General features: G+C 47.7%; 1 protein-coding gene across 1 annotated transcript in view; it reads left to right on the top strand.

The window, feature by feature from the left end:
- Lrp5 (LDL receptor related protein 5) overlaps window positions 1-19141 on the top strand; it is a 100225-nt gene that overhangs the window by 56316 nt on the left and 24768 nt on the right. Inside the window, exons 7-13 of the mRNA XM_051193516.1 lie at window positions 1130-1301; window positions 6366-6582; window positions 8565-8854; window positions 11284-11510; window positions 12417-12601; window positions 14398-14721; window positions 16115-16314. Of these exons, the coding sequence (XP_051049473.1) occupies window positions 1130-1301; window positions 6366-6582; window positions 8565-8854; window positions 11284-11510; window positions 12417-12601; window positions 14398-14721; window positions 16115-16314 (1615 nt within the window). The remainder of the gene's footprint in view (window positions 1-1129; window positions 1302-6365; window positions 6583-8564; window positions 8855-11283; window positions 11511-12416; window positions 12602-14397; window positions 14722-16114; window positions 16315-19141) is intronic.

Below are 19141 nucleotides of genomic sequence, written 5' to 3'. Positions count from 1 at the left end.
TAAAGCAAAAGATACCCAACCTGCAATCCACAACCACAGAGAAGCTTGAACCCTCTTCCAGAAACAGATGGAAGCAGATGCAGAAATCCACAACTAAATAATGGGCCAAGCTTCTGGAGTACAATTGAAGTGAGGGAGAAAGGATAATATGAACAAAGGAGTCAAGACTGTGATGGGGAAACCCACAGAATCAGCTGATTTGAGCTAGTGAGAGATCACTGATTCCGTTCTGATAAATGGGAACCTGCATAAGATCAAACTAGATTCCCTTAATATAGGTGATTGACAATGGTGTGACTGGGACAATATATGAGGCCACTGGCAGTGGGTCTAAGTTCTAACTCTAATGCACAAACTAACTTAGTGGAGCCCATTCTATATGGAGAGTTACCTTGGCCAGCCTACACACAGGGGTGTGGAGGTGGAGAGGTGCCTTGGTCCTGCCTCAATGAGATGATGAGACAGACTTAGTAGACTTCCTAGGGGAGGCCTTACCCTCTCTGAGGAGCAGATGGGAGGAGGAATAAAGGAGGGAGGGGGAACTGGGATTAGAATATAAAAAATAAATTAATAAAAAACCAATCAAACAAAAACCAAAAACTGTCCTCACCAGGCAATGCTGGCACTTGACTTCAGTGCCAGCACTCAGGAGACAAAGGCAGGTGATCTCTGTGAGGTCATGGCCTAACTGGTCTATAGAGCTAGTTCTAAATAGCCAAGGCTACATAAAGTATCCTGTCTTAAAAACCAAAATCCAAAACCAACCAACCAACCAAACAAACAAACAAAAACTTCTGCTTTCTGCTGCCCTTCAGCTTCATTCTTGGGTTGAGCACAGGCCATGCATCGTGAGTGCATGGGAATTTTGCTGCTGTTTATAGAAGGCTCCCCACTGTCTTGCTCCCTGATGCTGTGGACAAGACTGCCCCAAACCCTGTGCAGGGCCAATTCCAGAGCTCTCCTATGGGGAAGAAGCTAAACCTGCAGTGCTTGGGAGCCCGGGGGTGTCCTGATGTTCCAATGAAGCTGTAGGCTGTTGGCCAGCAGGCTGGAGGAGATGTGGTCCTCAGAATTGGAGTGCAGCAGGGGCAGAACAGATACCATCATAGTCATTTGTTTTTACCCCTAGCCTCATGTACTGGACAGACTGGGGGGAGAACCCTAAAATTGAATGTGCCAACCTGGATGGGCAAGATCGGCATGTCCTGGTGAACACCTCCCTTGGGTGGCCCAACGGACTGGCTTTGGACCTGCAGGAGGGCAAGCTGTACTGGGGGGATGCCAAGACTGATAAAATCGAGGTAAGTGAAGCATATGGGGCAGGGTTGTGCCTGGGGGAGTGTCCAGGTATAAGAAGCCACTCCATATAGGACGTCATGTGAGTGAGCAAGCACTTCTTTGTTGTCCCTGAGCCCAAAGTTTTATCCAGTGGCCCGTTCTGGACATCCTGCAGCTCATCCCGTGTTTGCCATAGATGTCAGTAGATGGCTGTGCCCGGCTATATGGCAGAATGGAATCCTCAGAGAAATAACTTATGATGGGTTTGGGCATATGGCTCAGTTGGTAGAGGAGTTCTTCATCTGAGGAGTTCTGAGTTCAATCCCCAGGACCACACACATGGTAGGTATGGTAGGTAGCACATGGCTATAATCTGAGCACTCAGGAGATGGAGGCAGGAGGATCAGGAGTTCAGGGTCAACCTTGACTGAATAGTGAGTTTGAGCACCTGGGATATTAGAGACCCTGTCTAAAAAACAATTCCAAACCAAACAAAAATGACTGTGGTTGAACATGTCTTTAATTCCAGCACATGGAAACCGGAGGCAGATGGACAGACAGACTTCTCTGAGATGAGTTCCAGGCTAGCTAGGGCTGCATAGTGAGTCCCATCTCAAATTTAAAAAAAAAAAAAGTTTATGGGGCTGGCTGATGGTTCAGTAGGGGAAAGTGGCTTTTCACAACAGGAGTTCTTGGAACCCACACAGTGGAAGAAGGGAACTGACTCCTGCAAGTTGTGTTTTACCCTCCACTTGTGAGCTGTGTCATAAGTTTTGAAAGTTACTAAATGTATAATCTCTTAGAAAATGATTTCTGGCCAGGTGCTGGCAGCACACGCCTTTAATCCCAGTACTCAGGAGGCAGAGGCGGGGAAGGGGGGGAAATCTCTAAGAGTTCAAGGTCAGCCTGGGCTACAGAGTGAGTTCCAGCATAGGCTCCAAAGCTATACAGAAAAACACTGTTTTGAAAAATCAAACCAAAAAAAAAAAAAAAAAAAAAAAAAAAACCAGTGCTGTGGGGAACATGATGGGAGATGCCTTTCTCTTGGAAACCCAGAGAGGGCTGCCTTTAACCATTTCTATTGGATTTTCCAGTTGGTAATCTCTCTCTTTTTAAATTTTTATTTACCTATTTATTTTTTAAGGTATGAGTGCTCTTGTCTGCATGTGTGCCTACATGCCGGAAGAGCACATCAGATCACATTACAAATGGTTGTGAGCCGCCATGTGGTTGCTAGAAATTGAACTCAGGACCTCTAGAAGAACAGGCAGTACTCTTAACCATTGAGCAATCTCTGCAGCATCTCCCTCTTGAAAGGAAGGAAGGAAGGAAGGAAGGAAGGAAGGAAGGAAGGAAGGAAGGAAGGAAGAAAAAAAGAAGAAACAGTTTTGTTGCGCTAATGAGCCAAAGCCTGTCTCTCACCCCAGGGCAGCTATGGTGGCTTCTTCTTTGGTACGGTAGCTGCCAATAGGAGTGGACAAGGATGCATGGACCCACAGGTGCTGGCACACACAGCTGTTGCTCCTTAGTGTGTTCAGGGTTGTATGATATCATTGCTGTCTCCTTCCAGAATGCCAGGTCATAGTCACCCCCCATGTTTCTGATTCCTCAGCGCCTGGGGACACTCCTCACCTTTTGTCTCTGTGACTTGCTTTCTTGGGTATATTTCCTGTGACTAGACCCCTTTATTCTAGATATAGCATTCTATGTCTGCCTTTCTTGGGAGCAAATGTACTCAGTCTCCATGCTGCCCCTCTTCCTCTTTAGGAGCAGGTTCCATGCTAGTGCGTGGTGGACACTGCATCCCTCCTCACCAGCCCTTCTTTCCTCTTGTCCGTCTGTCAGGAAAGAGGGCTGTGGATATTCGTGTATACATTATTGTTTGAATACCATTTTTACCTTCCCTTGAGTGTGCGTCTGGGAGTGGCATTGCAGGTCAGATGGCATTTAAAGTGTGTTTTACTCACAATCATTTGTAACTACAGTTCCAAGGATGCGATGCCCTCTGCTGGCCTCCACAGGCACTGCACACATGGTGTACAGGAGTAAAACGTTTGTACAGTGCATGGCTGTAATCTTAGGTGGAGGCAAGTAGGTCTCTGTGAGTTTGAGGCCAGGCTAGTCTACATATTAAGTTCCAGGATAACCAGAGCTACAGAGAAAGACACACACACACACACACACACACACACACACACACACACACAACCACCATAGGACATTTCTGTAATTTCTTCTCTTTTTTTTTTAATAATTCATTTAGTTGTACATAATGTACATTGGTGTTTTGCCTGAATGTCTGTCTCTGCCTGTGTGAGGGTGTCAGATTCCCTAGTATAGGAGTTACAGACAGTTGGGAGCTGCCATGTGGGTGCTGGGAATTGAACCCAGGTCCTGTGGAAGAGCGGTCAGTGCTCTTAACCGCCGACCCACCTCTCTAGCTCCATTGCTGTAATTTCTATTCCCACACATTAGAGCATGTAAGAACAGTGTATTGCCAATCTCATTTTCTTCCATTTCTGAGTGGGCCTGAAATCTGTACAAGGGAAAAGCATGAGGTGTGGCTCCTCTGTTACAGGGAGGCTCTGCCACTATGCAAGAAACCCTGATCCAATCTTGTCTTCATCCTGGGTGTGGCTTGGCCTGGCCAGGAAAGCTCCAACCTCTAATTTTGCATCAGGAGACAAGGCAGGGCCATCTGGTGTGTTCCTCTCTTTCTCCCAGTGTTTGTGGGCTTCTTTCACTGGCCTAGAACGGACCCAGGAAGAATGTACTCTCTACTGTGGTTCACTGTGACATGATTGGAAGCTTAGTCCTATAAATTGGGTTAGGAATATGGCTCAGTTGGTAGAATGCTTGTCTAGCTTGCGTGAGGCCCAGGGTTCCATTCCAAAGCATGATATGAACTAAATATAGTGGTGTACACCTGTAATTCCAGCATTAGCGAGGCAGAGGCAGGAGAATCAGAAGTGGTGAACCTGAGGCCAGCCTGGCCTATATGAGATCATACCTCAAGAAAATAGATAGTATATAAAATAAAATAATAAAATAATAAAAAAAAATAAAATAGATAGTAAAGGAAGGAAGAATGAACAGAGCAGGGGACTGGAAAGATGGCTCAGCAGGTAAAGGTGCTTGTCGCCAAGCCTGTGATAACCTATGCTCAAAGCCTTGGAACCCACATGGTGGAAGGTGAGAAGTGATTCCTGAAAATTGTCCTGCCTTCCACACTTACACCATGGCACATACACACGCTTGCACACACAACAGAGACGCAGAGAGAAATAAAGAAGGTACGAGAGATAATGTTGACCTCTGGTAGATGAAAACTAGAGTCTTCTTTGTCCAGATGAGGATCTTCTAACATCAGTCCTTTCCCAGTCCCTGTTTGGGCCTGTATTGAGGAATTACAGGGTTCCCTGGTCACCTGGGACCCTGCCTGTCCCTGCCCTCTTTTGTCACCCACTCTTCTCTGTTTTCCCCAGGTTGGGGAGCTCCGTGTGCTAATGGTTTGTGCTGAGTGTCAATTTTTCCTCCCAGATGTTTAACCCACAGCTGGTGGCCTATGTACCACCTCTGTCTGTCTTGTCATGGGAATATAAGAATGAACTCTGCTCTGGCTGTGGTGGCACACACCTTTACACCAGCACTTGGGAAGCAGAGGTAGCTAGATGTCTTGAGTTTAAGGCCAGCCAGGGATACACAGAAAACCCCTTGACAAATAAAACAAAACAAACAAAAGAATGAACTCTGGCTGTGTGAACCGAAGCTGGCTGTTACTGCCCTCTGCTGCTCACTTTACGTCATTGAGCCAGAAAGTTCAGCTCCTAGTGGCAGCCTCCAGCTGAGACCTGAACCCCCCCTTCTCCACCCCCATCCACAGCAAACAAACAACTTACTTTGCCAATACCCGGGCAGATGCTCTCACATCATCTCTGATGGCCTCCCAGTATGGCTTTAGATAGGAGCCCTGCTTTGGTCCTTTGTTTTATTATATTTCCAGGGTGGGTTAGCAATTGATTGATTAGTCTGGTCTCCTGCTGCAGGTGGAAACTGAGGCCGGAAGAGTGCAAGGACACAAAGCACCATGGGGTAGAGTGAGGAGGGCCCCCTGGCTGTGGGCGATGGAAATGCACGTCTTCCCCGCTGAGTCAGCACTTTTACCTCTTGCTGTTGTGTAGTGGTTTAGTGTCAGTCCTCAGCCAGCCTTGGCTGCCTGCTCTCCTGATGAGCAAAAGGCCAGCTGAGGCTTGCCTGTAATTATCTGGTGTGTTTCATCACCCTGTCCTGAGAGCTTTGAGCCTGGGATGTTACCATTGCCACTACTGGTCTTTGTGTCCCATTTTTCCTGTGGCTTTTAAAAACAATTAAAAAAAAGCCAAAACAAAAACAAATGACACAAGCAAACACATTGTGTCGTTGGCTGGTTTTGAAATGACTACATAGCTGAGGATGGTCTTGAACTCTTTATCTTTTTTCCACTTGTCTGTATGCCCTACCAATTACTTTATTGATGCTTGGAATCAAACCCAGGGCTTCATGTATGCCAGGAATGCCCTCCAACTGCTGAGCACACCCCAGTCTTAGTGTTTGTTTTTTGGCCATCATAACCTTTTCCAGAAGAAGAGTTGGTCTTCTGTGCCAGGGTGGACAGGGAAGGGAAGGAAAGTACCACAGGCCTGTGGGGTTAGGTTTATAACTAAAGGTGCCTGTCCCTTTGAAATTGTGTGCCCATCTCTGACCCTGTAGCAGGCCTTGCTATTGGATCTCAGGAACCTTCCTCCAGTACTTGTCCTGGCCTGAGCTCCTCTCCTTGGGGGCTCCAGGCCCCAGTGCACACCTCATCAGAACTCAGGGAGAGAACAGCGATTCACAGCGTCCACACCCAGGTTGGGGAGCTTTCCGTCTGCCGGCCAAGGATGTGGGCAATGCCATTTGTACCATAACGCCTGACATCTCTGGGCACCTGGCTAGTTGCTGATTCAGTGGAGGCTCTGGGGCAGGGCAATCCTGAGACAGGTCTCAGGGGTCCAGGGGGAGTTCTTGGTGCAGTCCTTGTCCATCCAGCATGTCTCTCCAACACACAGGTAATCAACATGGATGGGACAAAGCGGCGGACTCTGTTAGAGGACAAGCTCCCACACATTTTCGGGTTCACGCTGCTGGGGGACTTCATCTACTGGACAGACTGGCAGCGACGCAGTATTGAGAGGGTACACAAGGTCAAGGCCAGCCGGGATGTCATCATCGATCAGTTGCCTGACCTGATGGGACTCAAAGCAGTGAATGTGGCCAAGGTTGTCGGTGAGTCCAGGAAAGCTCTGAATTGGCTAATTGGTGCCAGGAAAAGTGACAGGTTCAGACTTGGGGTTGGTGTCCAGGAGGGTGTCCTACTCTGAGGAAGGTCAGGACAGGAAATGGTGACTCTATCTGGCTAAGATTGGAAGTGAGTAGGGGTGACACGTTGCTCAGGGATACAGTGTAGGTAGTGGTCAAGGATTACATGGTTGGGAGTAATTATGGCTGACATGTGACTCCTCAGTGTTTGCCAGCCCTGGTAAGAACTTCAGTGCCTACGGCCAACTATATGCTAATTCTAGTTCCCACCCCATGAACACTGGGGACAGGGAGAGAAAGCCACGGGAGTAGCAGGCTGTTGAACCCAGAACTCGCTGTATCTGCCTTGCCCTTGTGGCTGAGCTGGGCTGGGACTCTCAAACACAGTCAGATTTCACTTAAGAGAACTTTACTTGACTTGTTGGGTGGCTTTTGAGGACTCCAAATGCAGGTCCATAAGTTCCACTCAGACAGAAATGTCCCGGTGGGGACCAGGGACTGTTCCACAGTCTGCCCTGCCACTCCCATGCCTGGTGCCACGCCTGCATGTCTCAGGTCCTGGAAACTTTGCCTGATAGAGAAATGCAAGAAGTGGCCCCAGTGCTGTGGGCCACTTGTTTGTAATCAGCAGGTAGGTGTGACGTTGGAGAGGTGAGCCAGAGTTCAGAGGGCCTTCCAGCCTTTTGGAGGACCCGGGTTCTGTTCCCTGTACAACCACCTGGGACTTTAGCTTGAGGCTCATCCAACTCCATCTTCTGACGTCCAGTATTTGCACATATCTCACATACCACACACACACATACACACTAAGGCAAGAAAAAACAAAACCAAACCCAAATCTTTGGGCTAATGAGATGGTTCACTGAGTAAAGGTGTTTCCCGCCAAAGCTGATACCCCGAGTTCAACACTCAGCCCACATTGGGGAGGGAGAAACCAGTACCCAGAAGTTGACCTCTTAACCTCCATATGTGTGCTATAGCATGTGCATTTGTATGTACATCATATATGCATGTGTGTGCACATGCAAACACACACAAAGCAAAGAGGGATGTCATTGAGCTTGGATCTGAATGATCAGGCAGGGTGTGATTGGCAGAAGAGACAGCATGATCCCAGCAGGGAGGCAGGATGGGTGATCATGGATGTGGCTTATGCCTTTTGTCACTGTGATAGACTACACAGCAACTCATAGGACCGACAAGGTCCATTTTAGTAGCCACCTGTGAAAATACACTTGTCATGCACAGGATGCAGAAGTCCAGGCCCACCTGTATCTGTTGGGAAGGAGATAAGAATAAAGCTAGCCTCCCTGGGCTTTGAAGAAGTTGGACTGCACTCTCCCCTTTGTGTCATCTCCCCTCCCCATCTTGTGACAAGGGAAGAAGAGCCTTTTTTTTTTTTTTTTAAGCTTAAATTCCTAACACTAAGTTGCTCCTAGCAGCGATTCAGAAGCAGAGTGAGGTAACAGGTTGGTCCAAAATAGGTATGTGACATTTTCTGTCTGCTTTAATAAAAACATGTGATACCCAAGTTTTATAGATTGCTAAGGGAGTCAGTGAATCAGAGAACATTCTAGAAGAATGATAAGAGCCAATCTAATCATCAGAGTCAGAGTTGAGAAGCCACAGTTGAGCAGACATTGACATTGAGGTGTAGTACCATCCATCACTCCTCGATGGGCTGGTTGTAGCCCAGGCCACACCACCCCTGATTTGCTGTAGTCAGCTGCCACTATCAGCAGACTTGTGACACCCTGGGACAGGTGCCCTGCTGACTTGTCACTGCCAGTTGACTATACTAAGGAAGGTTTTAGCTGCCACCATCCAGGCTTTCTCCCACTTCTCCTTCCTCTGTCCCCTTTGGTGGGGGGCGGGAACCCGGCCTCGCTCAACTGTGAATGAGGTATAGCTCTCCTTGGCCAGTCTAGAGCTATGTATTTTCCCCACAGGAACCAACCCATGTGCGGATGGGAATGGCGGATGCAGCCATCTGTGCTTCTTCACTCCTCATGCCGCCAAGTGTGGCTGCCCCATCGGCCTGGAGCTGCTGAGTGACATGAAGACCTGCATTATCCCTGAGGCCTTCCTGGTGTTCACCAGCAGAGCCACCATCCACAGGATATCCCTGGAGACGAACAACAACGATGTGGCCATCCCGCTCACAGGTGTCAAAGAGGCCTCTGCACTGGACTTCGATGTGTCCAACAACCACATCTACTGGACAGATGTCAGCCTCAAGGTACCCAGTGTGAGGCTGCACGTGCCTGAGCTTTTTGTGGGACCTTATCTGTGAAACTGCCGTTGTGTGCTCTATGTGAGAGAGATGGTTCAGCAGTTGAGAATGCTCCTTCTCTTCCAGAGGATCTGAATGTGTTTCCCGGCATTCACATCAGGTGGCTCACTGTATTCTGTAGCTCCTGCTCCAAGGGTTCTGATGTGCTCTTCTGGCCTTCGTTTTGTGGGTAGTACTGTATACACATGGAACACTTAACTGTACACAGGTATACATAAAATGTTTTTAAAACGTAGGGATCAAAGAGACGGCTCAGTGGTTAAGAGCACTGGCTGTTTGCTCTTCCAGAAGATCTAGCACCCACATGATGGTTCACAATAATCCAGTTCCAAGAGATCCAGTGCCCTACTCTGGCCTCAGCAGGTACTGCATGCATGCATATAGTGCACAGACATAAATTCAGACAAAACACTCAAACATAAAAGTAAACCTAAGACCATTTTTCAATCTTAAGAAAATTAAAGTATTGAGACTAAGAAGATATTTTAGTGGTCAAAGAGCTTGTTGCACAAACTGTATGTAAGAACCATAGTTGCAATTTCCTGGTGGGCATAGCAACCTCTGAAGGCAGAGGCAGGGGATCCTTGTTGCAAGCTGGCCAGCTAGACTTGTTTATAGGCAGTTCAGTTAAGAGACCTTGTTCCAGTGAGTAAGGTAGAAGAATGATTGAAAAAGACTCCCAATGTCAGCCATGGGCCTCCCCATACTCATGGGTTTGTGTATGCATGGAAACACACACACAGGAAGAAAAAGGAATTGTAGTGTTGAATATAACTCAGTGCAGGCTGATAAAACATTAGTGTCCCGTCTTTTGTGTGTTTCTTTGTTTTTTGGACAGGATCTTTTTATGGAACTCTAACTGGCTTAGAACTTGCTGGGTAGACCAGCCAGACTTGAACTCAGAGAGATCCACCTGCCTCTGTCTCCTGAGTGCTGACACTTAAGTGTAATGTCCCTAATTTAATAAGCAAATATGAATGGCTATCTCAGTAGGTCTGGGTGACATGTCCAGGGCTTTTGCAGAGTACTGTGGCAAATGCTTGCTGAAACTTGGCATTGACCTATAGTTCCCCACAGCCCATTTACTTTACATCTGTTTCCAGTCATAGTGCAGGTGTCATTGTCCCGGGTGGTCAACAGTGGAAGAGACTTGTCTTCTAAATGGGGTCTGTGGAACATGCTGGTTTTGTAAATGGTTCTTCTGTGTGTTTAGAGATTGCCTATGGCTGTTTTGTGCCACCAGACTGAGGAATGGTGATATGTCTACGAGGTGTGAGAATCCTAAAATGCTGTCTGTGGAAACTGATCCCTGCTTTACCATGTGACTTTCATCACTTTGTGGATGTAGTGGTGTGCCCCTGCAGTTCTAGTACTTGGGGGTCTGGGGCAAGGGGATTGCCATGAGTTTGAGACCAGCCTGGACTGTCCTGTTTCAACAAAGGAGGACTGGGGGGAGGAAGGAAGAAACAACATCACTTGTGTCACGGGCTACTATTTATTTGCTTGTGGTTATTTACTAATTTATTTTTAATGTTTATTTTTATTTATGTGTTTGTGAATACCAGAGCTGGGATTACAGACAATTAGGAGATGCCCAATGTGGGTGCTAGAAACCAAATTTGGGTCCTCTATTAGAGTAGCCTTCACTTGTGACTATTAAGCCATCTCTCCCGTCCTTTCCTAATTCTCTCTCTCTCTCTCTCTCACTCGCTCGCTCTCTGATTTGTTTCCCTGTGTATTCCTGCTCTGTAGACTAGGCTGACTTCAAACTCAGAAATTGCCTGCCTTTGTTGACATTAAAGTCATGCCACACCATGCCCACCAGTTTTTTATTTTACAAGTGCTCTTAACCCTTGAGCTAACTTTCTAGCTCCACTGCTTTCTTTTCTAATTGTTAACAGTTCCCAAAGCAGTTTCTTCTTTGAAGAATTCTTATCCATGCACATACATTTGTATATAGGCTTTTATTTTACTTATGTACATGTATGTCTGACTGTATGATCATATGTGTGTCCAGTACCCACAGAGGCCAGAAGAGGGGGTCAGTTCCTCTGAAGTTGTCACAAGTGTTTGTGAGCTGCATCTGAACTCTGGTTCTCACAATTGAGCAGCAAGTGCTCCTATCCGCAGAACCATCTCTTCAGTTCCAGTCTTTTATATTTTTATTCCTTCTCAGATTGAAGTAGAGTGTTTTCAAGACTATTGATCTGTATAAAAATCACACGCATGGACATGCACAAATATCCAGGTTGCTTTTTCTGCAGAGGTCATCCTCCTACCTTTCAGTTACCTGTTTGGAGACTGCTGTCTCCTGGGTTGATGTCTACAAAAGATGTTGGATCCTAACATGGCCCTTTCTATCCTCGCCCTCCCAGACTATCAGCCGAGCCTTCATGAATGGGAGCTCAGTGGAACACGTGATCGAGTTTGGCCTAGACTACCCTGAAGGAATGGCTGTGGACTGGATGGGCAAGAACCTCTACTGGGCTGACACAGGGACCAATAGGATTGAGGTGGCCCGGCTGGATGGGCAGTTCCGGCAGGTGCTTGTGTGGAAAGACCTTGACAACCCCAGGTCTCTGGCACTGGATCCTACTAAAGGGTAGGCACTGCTTTCGTCTGTCACGTGATCCAGGCCCACCCGTCTGTTCACAAGTGCCTCTGCATTGCAGTGCCTGGCTCACCGGCACTTTGTGCTTACAGTTGTACTATCTGCCAGTTGTACCCTGGCCAGTGCCAGTGCTGGCAGAGAGACCCTGGACGACTGTCTTCCATTATTAGAGGAGAAACTGAGGCCAGAATAGAAGCTGCTGTCAGCCATGGAACTCTGGCTGCTTTCACATGGGCTGTCTTAAGTGACACTTAGGCCACCCTGGGAGCTGGGGCCTGCTGGGCTAAGCACAGTCTCTTTCTAGTCCCAAGTGTCTCTTTTAGTGCAGGGCACATACTTACCCCATAGAGCATCCATGCTGTCATGGGGAACAATTGAACCTGCCCCTGCCTGGAATACAGGAGGGATGGCAGGAAGAAGACAAAGGCTCAGATGCTAACAAAGGCCGAGAAAATGTTCCAAACCTTAGAATGCGAGTACCTTTCTCGGATATGCAGGGGATGAGGAGGAGGGGCCCCCTCTGTCCTGTGTTATCCCTGGCCAGGTGTTTTACTCTGTGAGAGAAGGCCTGTACATCTGAATTAGCCCACATCTCTTTTGATTGACAGGACACACCAATACTCAGCCCGCTTTGTTAACATATGTTGCCTGCTTAGACAGCATTGTCTGATGACTTCTGCTTGTCTTATTTGGCTGCATGAGATTTCTTCATGGCCCCTTGGGAGGGCCAGGGCTATGATTGAAACTCAGCTGGATCTGGCTCCTTCTTAACTTTCTGCGGAGATCCCCCAGAGCAGTAGGGCTGAGTCTGAGATGGTGGCTACTCTGCCCCAAACCCTGTGTTAAGCCAGAACTCATCTGAGCCCTGCCCCTCTCCCCTCTCCTGATACTTTCCAGCTACATCTATTGGACTGAGTGGGGCGGCAAGCCCAGGATCGTGCGGGCCTTCATGGATGGGACCAATTGCATGACGTTGGTAGACAAGGTGGGCCGGGCCAATGACCTCACCATTGATTACGCCGACCAGCGACTGTATTGGACTGACCTGGATACCAACATGATTGAGTCCTCCAACATGCTGGGTGAGGGCTGGTGAACTCAGGGCTGTGGCATGGGCACCGAGTGGCAAGGCTCTGGTTTCACTTTTCTCACACATGCTAGTCTGCTCTGGACTGTGCCACTTGGCCTCATAAAGACATGAGCATAGCCATAGCATTCTCCTCTCTCTTGGGGTATATCTCCACCTAGCCCTGGCACTCTGAGCCAGGACTGGTATTTCACCCTCTACCACATGGCAGCCCTTTTCATTGGTGGAGAAACTAAGGCTGGATATGTCATGAGACGTGTCCAAGATCACCCATCAAGGCTACTTTAGATATCCTCAGGGCCAGATTCGGCTTCTACCACCCAGTAGCATAAACTCCCTCCCTGTGGCCATATCCCTTCCTGATCTTTGTATTTAAAAGCTAGGTTTTAAGTACACGATATTCATTTTTAGAATCTGAATGCATTTGTGCATGAGTTTGCTTTTTGGAAATAATTTTCGGCTAGGATGTAGCTCAGTCGGTAAGGTTCTTGCTGAGCATGCATGAAGCCTCTGGGTTCTGTCCCTATCCCCTGTATCACATAAACTGGGTATGGTGGTATAGCCTATAATCCCAGGACTCAGGAGGTGGAGGCAAGAAGATCAGAAGGTTAAGGTCATCCTTGGTAACATAGGGAATTTGAGGCTAGCCTGGGATACATAAGGCATGATGGATGGATGGTTGGATGGATGGAGAACTGTTTTTTGTTTGTGTTTTTTTTTTTTTTTTTTTTTTTTTGTTTGTTTGTTTTTTTGTTTTAAGACAGGGTTTCTCTGTTTTGAAGCCCTGGCTGACCTTGAACTAGTCTGTAGCCCAGACTAGCCTTGAACTCACAGAGATCTGCCTATCTCTCCTTCCATGTACTGTGGGATTAATGTGTGTGCCACCATCTGCCAGGCTGGTGAGAGCTGTTTTTGAAATTCCTTTAAGTTATAATACATACATTTTTCTGCTTTCTCTGACATGACAAACATGTTCTCATATCACAAGCTTATTTTCACTGTTACTATTTGTGCCTTGATTAGAACACATGAGGAGACAAGGGCTTGCAGCACACAGGCTATAAAGTGTAGATGTGCGGGGCTGGACCTGTGCCTGGTCCAGGGGCTCTGAGAACTTCTAGTGTTCTTCCTTGCCTAGAACCTTGTGCCATCCCTCTCTGCTCTGCCTGCCTGTTCCCTGTCTCTCCCTGACACGTGGCCTCATTTCTGCTGTGTGTTGGGTGTATCAGTGTGCTGAAAGGTAGCACAGGAAGACAGATCTTCCCAGTCCATTCTATGTCATCCTGCTCTTGGAAGGTCTGGGATTTCTCTACAAGATCTCACACATCTGTCCTTTTCCATTGCTCCTAGGCTCCATGGGTCATTGTAGCCATGTGACTGTGGGGATCAGGTATAAATGATCCATGTGTTTGATTAGATAAAGTGGAGCCAGGCATGCTGACTCATTCCTGGAACCCCAGCAGTTGGCAGGCTGAAGCAGGGGAACGTTGTAAATTTGAGGCCAGCCTAGGCTACAGAGTGAGTTCTATGTCTGCCTAGGCTGCAGAATTGAAACACTGTCAGAATAAACAAAGAAACCAAGTTACTCTACGCTGAGTGTCCTTTGGCTGATGTTGTATGGGTTTCTCCTTGAGGACACTGGGTGGGCTTGCCACCGCGGGTGGTCAGCCAGCCTGATTCATGCGTGGCTGAAATTCCTGGAAATCGAGGTTAGCTCTCCTAGCCCTTCTCTGAGCTTCTTGGCCTGACACCTCTGTTACAGACCTCTTACTATGTCGTATCCCCATGCAGGTCAGGAGCGCATGGTAATAGCCGATGATCTGCCGTACCCCTTTGGCCTGACACAGTACAGTGATTACATCTACTGGACTGACTGGAACCTGCATAGCATTGAACGGGCCGACAAGACCAGCGGGCAGAACCGCACCCTCATCCAGGGCCACCTGGACTTTGTCATGGACATCTTGGTGTTCCACTCTTCCCGTCAGGACGGCCTCAATGACTGTGTGCACAGCAATGGCCAGTGTGGGCAATTGTGCCTTGCCATCCCTGGTGGCCACCGCTGTGGCTGTGCTTCACATTACACGCTGGACCCCAGCAGCCGCAACTGCAGCCGTAAGTGCCTTGATCCCCACTGTACGCCCCATGCCTTGGCCCTGTAGAACAGCTGGCAATGTGGGCTGTGATGGAAGAAAGTTTCTTGAGTCTGGGTGTCTTGTGTACATGGATGGTGGGCAGGTCATCCACTGTACAGGATTCATGGTACTACCCTGTTGGTACTGTCAGACTAGGGGAGGGTTTTTGAATGTAGAATTGTTTAGGAGATGGGGGAGGGGCATCCCAGTGTTTTGCCATCGCTGTCTTGAGTGATTCCCTCATTTGAGCCTCAGACTTACAGTCTTAGAACCCAGGGCACAGAGGTGTGCAGCAGCCTGCTCAAGGCTGCACACCAGAATGTCTGCCGAGTCTGCATTCCTGACCTTAATGGTGGCTTCACAAGAGCCTGTACAGTCCCATGCTGACTGTCCCAAGAGGTGTGCCTGTATTCTCAGAAGGCCAGAGACTGCCTGGTGGCTTCCATAATCTGGTGCCATATTTTCTGAGTCTGGACAGCTGGTCTTGGGCTTCAGGGTCTGTGCTTCCTGCTGGGAAGGAGAAGCCAGCCTACTTTCTGATCTCTCCAAAAGCAGTTTCCTCTTCTGGTCTCTATGAGCACCTGCATTCAGTTTCACACTCCCACACACACACACACACACACACACACAAAATTTTAAAAATAATAAAAACAAATTTTAAAATAATCCCTGGGGTTGGGGATGTAGCTCGCATGCAGGCCTAGTGTGCACAGAGCCCTGGATTCAGTCCTAGCATGGAATAAACTGGGTGTGGTAGTGCACACCCAGTATTTGAGAAGTAAGGTCAGGAGGATGAGGAGTGCAAGACCATCACTGATTGCTTTAGGCCACCCTATGCTACATGAGACTCTACTTCCAAAAATAAACAAAAATTGTATCGATGTATTCAGAACAACCATACATGCTTTGTGATGATAACAGAAACAGCCAGTAACAGAAACAAAGACAGTAAGAAGACCCATCACTCGGGCCATCTGACAGCCCTATGTCCACTCTTCTCTAAGGGGTCCAGTGAGAACAGGTGCTGGCCTGTCACCACACTGGTTGTTGTTCCCCTGGGCCCAGGTCTTCCACTCACTGGTGTTCTCACTTGGTCTGTCCAGCACCTTAGCTTGCTGCTGCTTGCCACTTGTCCTGTCTAGCTTCTTAGTTTACACTTGCTGATGCGTGGAGCTCTGTCTTTCTGTACAGTTCCCTCAGCTTGCTGATGCTTGTTGCTTGGTTTGTCTGTCCAGGGACCTTAGCTTGCTGCTCAGTCTGTTTGTGTAGCCCCTGGCTTGTATTTGCTGATGCTTTCTGCTCAGTCTGTCTGTCCCGCTCCAGCGCCCTCAGCTTGCTGATGCTCGGCGCTCGGTCTGTTTGTCCCACTCCAGCGCCCTCCACCTTCTTGCTGTTCAGCCAGAAATTTGCCATCAGCCGGATGATCCCCGATGACCAGCTCAGCCCAGACCTTGTCCTGCCCCTGCATGGGCTGAGGAATGTCAAAGCCATCAACTATGATCCACTGGACAAATTCATCTACTGGGTGGATGGGCGCCAGAACATCAAGAGGGCCAAGGATGATGGTACCCAGGTAGGTGGTCCTGGATCCAGGGTGTGACTTACAGGCTGTTCTTCCTCTCTGGGCAGGGCTTGTGGCAAACAAGGATTTGGAGTCTGGTTATGTAATTGTAGGTGTGATCCTGGGCATGTGAAGCCCTGGACTGTAGTTAAGAGTAACTGGATTTCCCAGTTGTTGATAAGGGTGGGGCCTGGGTGGTGATGGGTCAACCTCTGAGGATCTTTTGTTCAAGGTGGTTTTCTTTGCTCAGGAGTCACACTACATTCTTCAATTTTTTTTATAGGGTTCATGCAATCAGTCTCTCTGTGTGTGAGATAGCAATTTCAGGTGTTGTTCCACAGGAGCCATCTACAAGGTTTCACTGGGACATGTGGCTCATTGATTAGGCAAGGCTGGTTGGCAAGCCCCAAGATTTGCCTTGTCTCCACCTCTCAAGTGCCAGGACGACAAATGCATGCCACTGTGCCCAGCTTGCCTATGTGGGTGCTGTCCTTCATGCTCGCATAGCAACTGTTTTTCCCAGCCTATCTCTTGGACAGTCAATTTTGCCATGTAACAAACATCATCCTGAAAGTCAAAGTCTGTACCAAATTACCCAACAGAAATACTTGGGCTTGTGAGACAAAGAGGGGTGGGCCCAGTACTCGAAAACTATTAGTGTGGCTGGAGAGAAGTCTCAGTGGTTAAGTTCACTGACTGACTGCTCTTCTGGAAGATGGAGTTTTATTCCCAGCACCCACATGGCTCACAACTGTCTGTAACTCCAGTCCTAGGGAATTCAATGCCCTCTGGCCACCTTGGACACCATGCATGCACATGGTACCCAGATATGCATGCAGGCAAAACATCTATACACATGAAAATAAACAATAGTAATTTTAACCGCCACCCTGAACTCTGTCAGTGACACATAGAAAACAGGATGGGATTGTGGCAAGAGTTGGAGCCCCTTTTCCTGGCCAGTCACTCCTACACCTGTGGGTGTGGAGCATCAGGGATTACAGTATGTAGGCCTTATGAAATGGAACATCATGGGAAGCAGGGCAGGACGTTCTGGCTGCAGGTGTGGTTGGATGTGGCTCATAGCATGTGAATGGAGATATATGAGTCATCCAGTCTTTTTGGAGCCACATGCCAGGACAAGTGTCTACATTTACTTTTCCCCCCATTTTCTCTCTCTCTCTGTGTGTGTGTGTGTGTGTGTTTGTGTTTTGTCTGTGTAGGGTGCACATTAGTGTGTGTTTTTGTGTGGGTTCTGACATTGATGTTGGGAATCATCTTCCATCGATCATACATCTTATTCACTGAGGCAGGGTCTGTCAATCAAACTGATAGTCTTGCTGTTCTACTTGCTGTGGAGATCCCCTGTCTATGCTTTCTGGGCCTGTCATGCCTACCCTGCACTTAACATAAATTTCTGAGGCTCTGGAGTCCAGTCCTCATGAATGTGCTGTCAGCACTTGAACCCTCGAGCTACCTCCCCTACCCTTGGTTTTTTGTTTGTTGGTTTGTTTGTTGTTATTTAAAGACAGGTTTTTCTGTACCCCAGGTTGGCCTCAAAGTCAGTATGTAGCCAAAGCTGGCTCCTCATCCTCCTATTTCCTGTCTTCTGGGTAGTGGGACTGTATTTGTGTGCTACTACACCTGGCTTCTTCATTCTTTTTGTGTTTCTCATAAATGAAACTATATATTATCAAATCCTAAACCTCAATTTTCTTTAAAGATTTCTTATGTTTATTTATCTATCTACTTATGTGTATGGGTGTGAGTAGTTCATGTGGTTTAGGTGGAGTCTGGAGGAACTTGTGGAAGTTCTCTCTTCAACATGTGAACTCTGGGTTAGCAACACTTGTGTTTATCCACTGAGCCATTTTTCCAGTTTAGTGTTCTCTCTCTCCTTCCCTTTTGCACACCCCCCCCCTCCATCTTGGAGACGGTGTATCTCTCTGTTGCCCCAGATGTCCTGGAACTTGCTGTGTCTATCAGACTGGCCTGACACTCACAGATACCCTCCTGTCTCTGCCTCTCAAGTGCTGGGATAAAAGGAGTGTCCACCTAGTCATCCTAGTTTTCCAATCTAACAGGGCTGAGCCATCCCACTGTTCGTGACCAGTCCAGGAAGGAAACAGGTACCAGGAACAACCTCAGGGATCCTTTTCTAAGATGCCTTTTGTAAAATCTATAGAACCCAGTGGCCCCTTTACCAATGTAGTGTGACAAGTTGATGCCTTGTTACAGCTACGAGAAGGAGAACTTACTCTTGTGTGGATGGTTTACAGATCTTCCCTGGAAACTCTGGGAAATGTCATTTTTTTTGTTTGTTTTTGGTGTCAGGCTGTAACTGGAAAATAGTAGGATCCCTTTGAGCTGGAGTCTGTTTTAGTTACTTTTCTATTGCTGTGATCAAACACCCAAATGAAAAAAAACTTACAGAAGAAAGGATTCCTTTCACAGTGCAAAGCAGAGTCTGTTAGAGCTCCAGCTAAGGAAGCTGAAGCCGAGGTGGTGGTAGGGGGTGGTCACATGGTATCGAAGTCGAGAAGCAGTGTCCCAGGTCCTAGCAGCTTGGGGGACAAGAGGCAGCTGGACCTCTGTGAGTTGTTCTAGACCAGCCAGAGCTGCTTTGTGAGATATTGTCTGCTTTGTGAGATATCGTCTCAAAACAACAAAGCAGCAGCAGAAGGCAATGGATCCTACACTTTCTTTTCTTTCCTTTACCAAATTTTTTTAAATTCTTAATTGAAGCAGGGAGTATGTGCTACAACAAACATGGGGGTTGGTCACAGGGCGATTTGGGAGTCTGTTCTTATCTTCTACCATGTGGGTTCCAATTACAGCC

The sequence above is a fragment of the Phodopus roborovskii genome, unplaced genomic scaffold (assembly GCF_943737965.1).
Source record: "Phodopus roborovskii unplaced genomic scaffold, PHOROB, whole genome shotgun sequence".
In the NCBI taxonomy this organism is placed as follows: Eukaryota; Metazoa; Chordata; class Mammalia; order Rodentia; family Cricetidae; genus Phodopus; species Phodopus roborovskii.
Note: the sequence above shows the minus strand (reverse complement) of the source record. Positions and strands in the feature narration are given on the sequence as shown.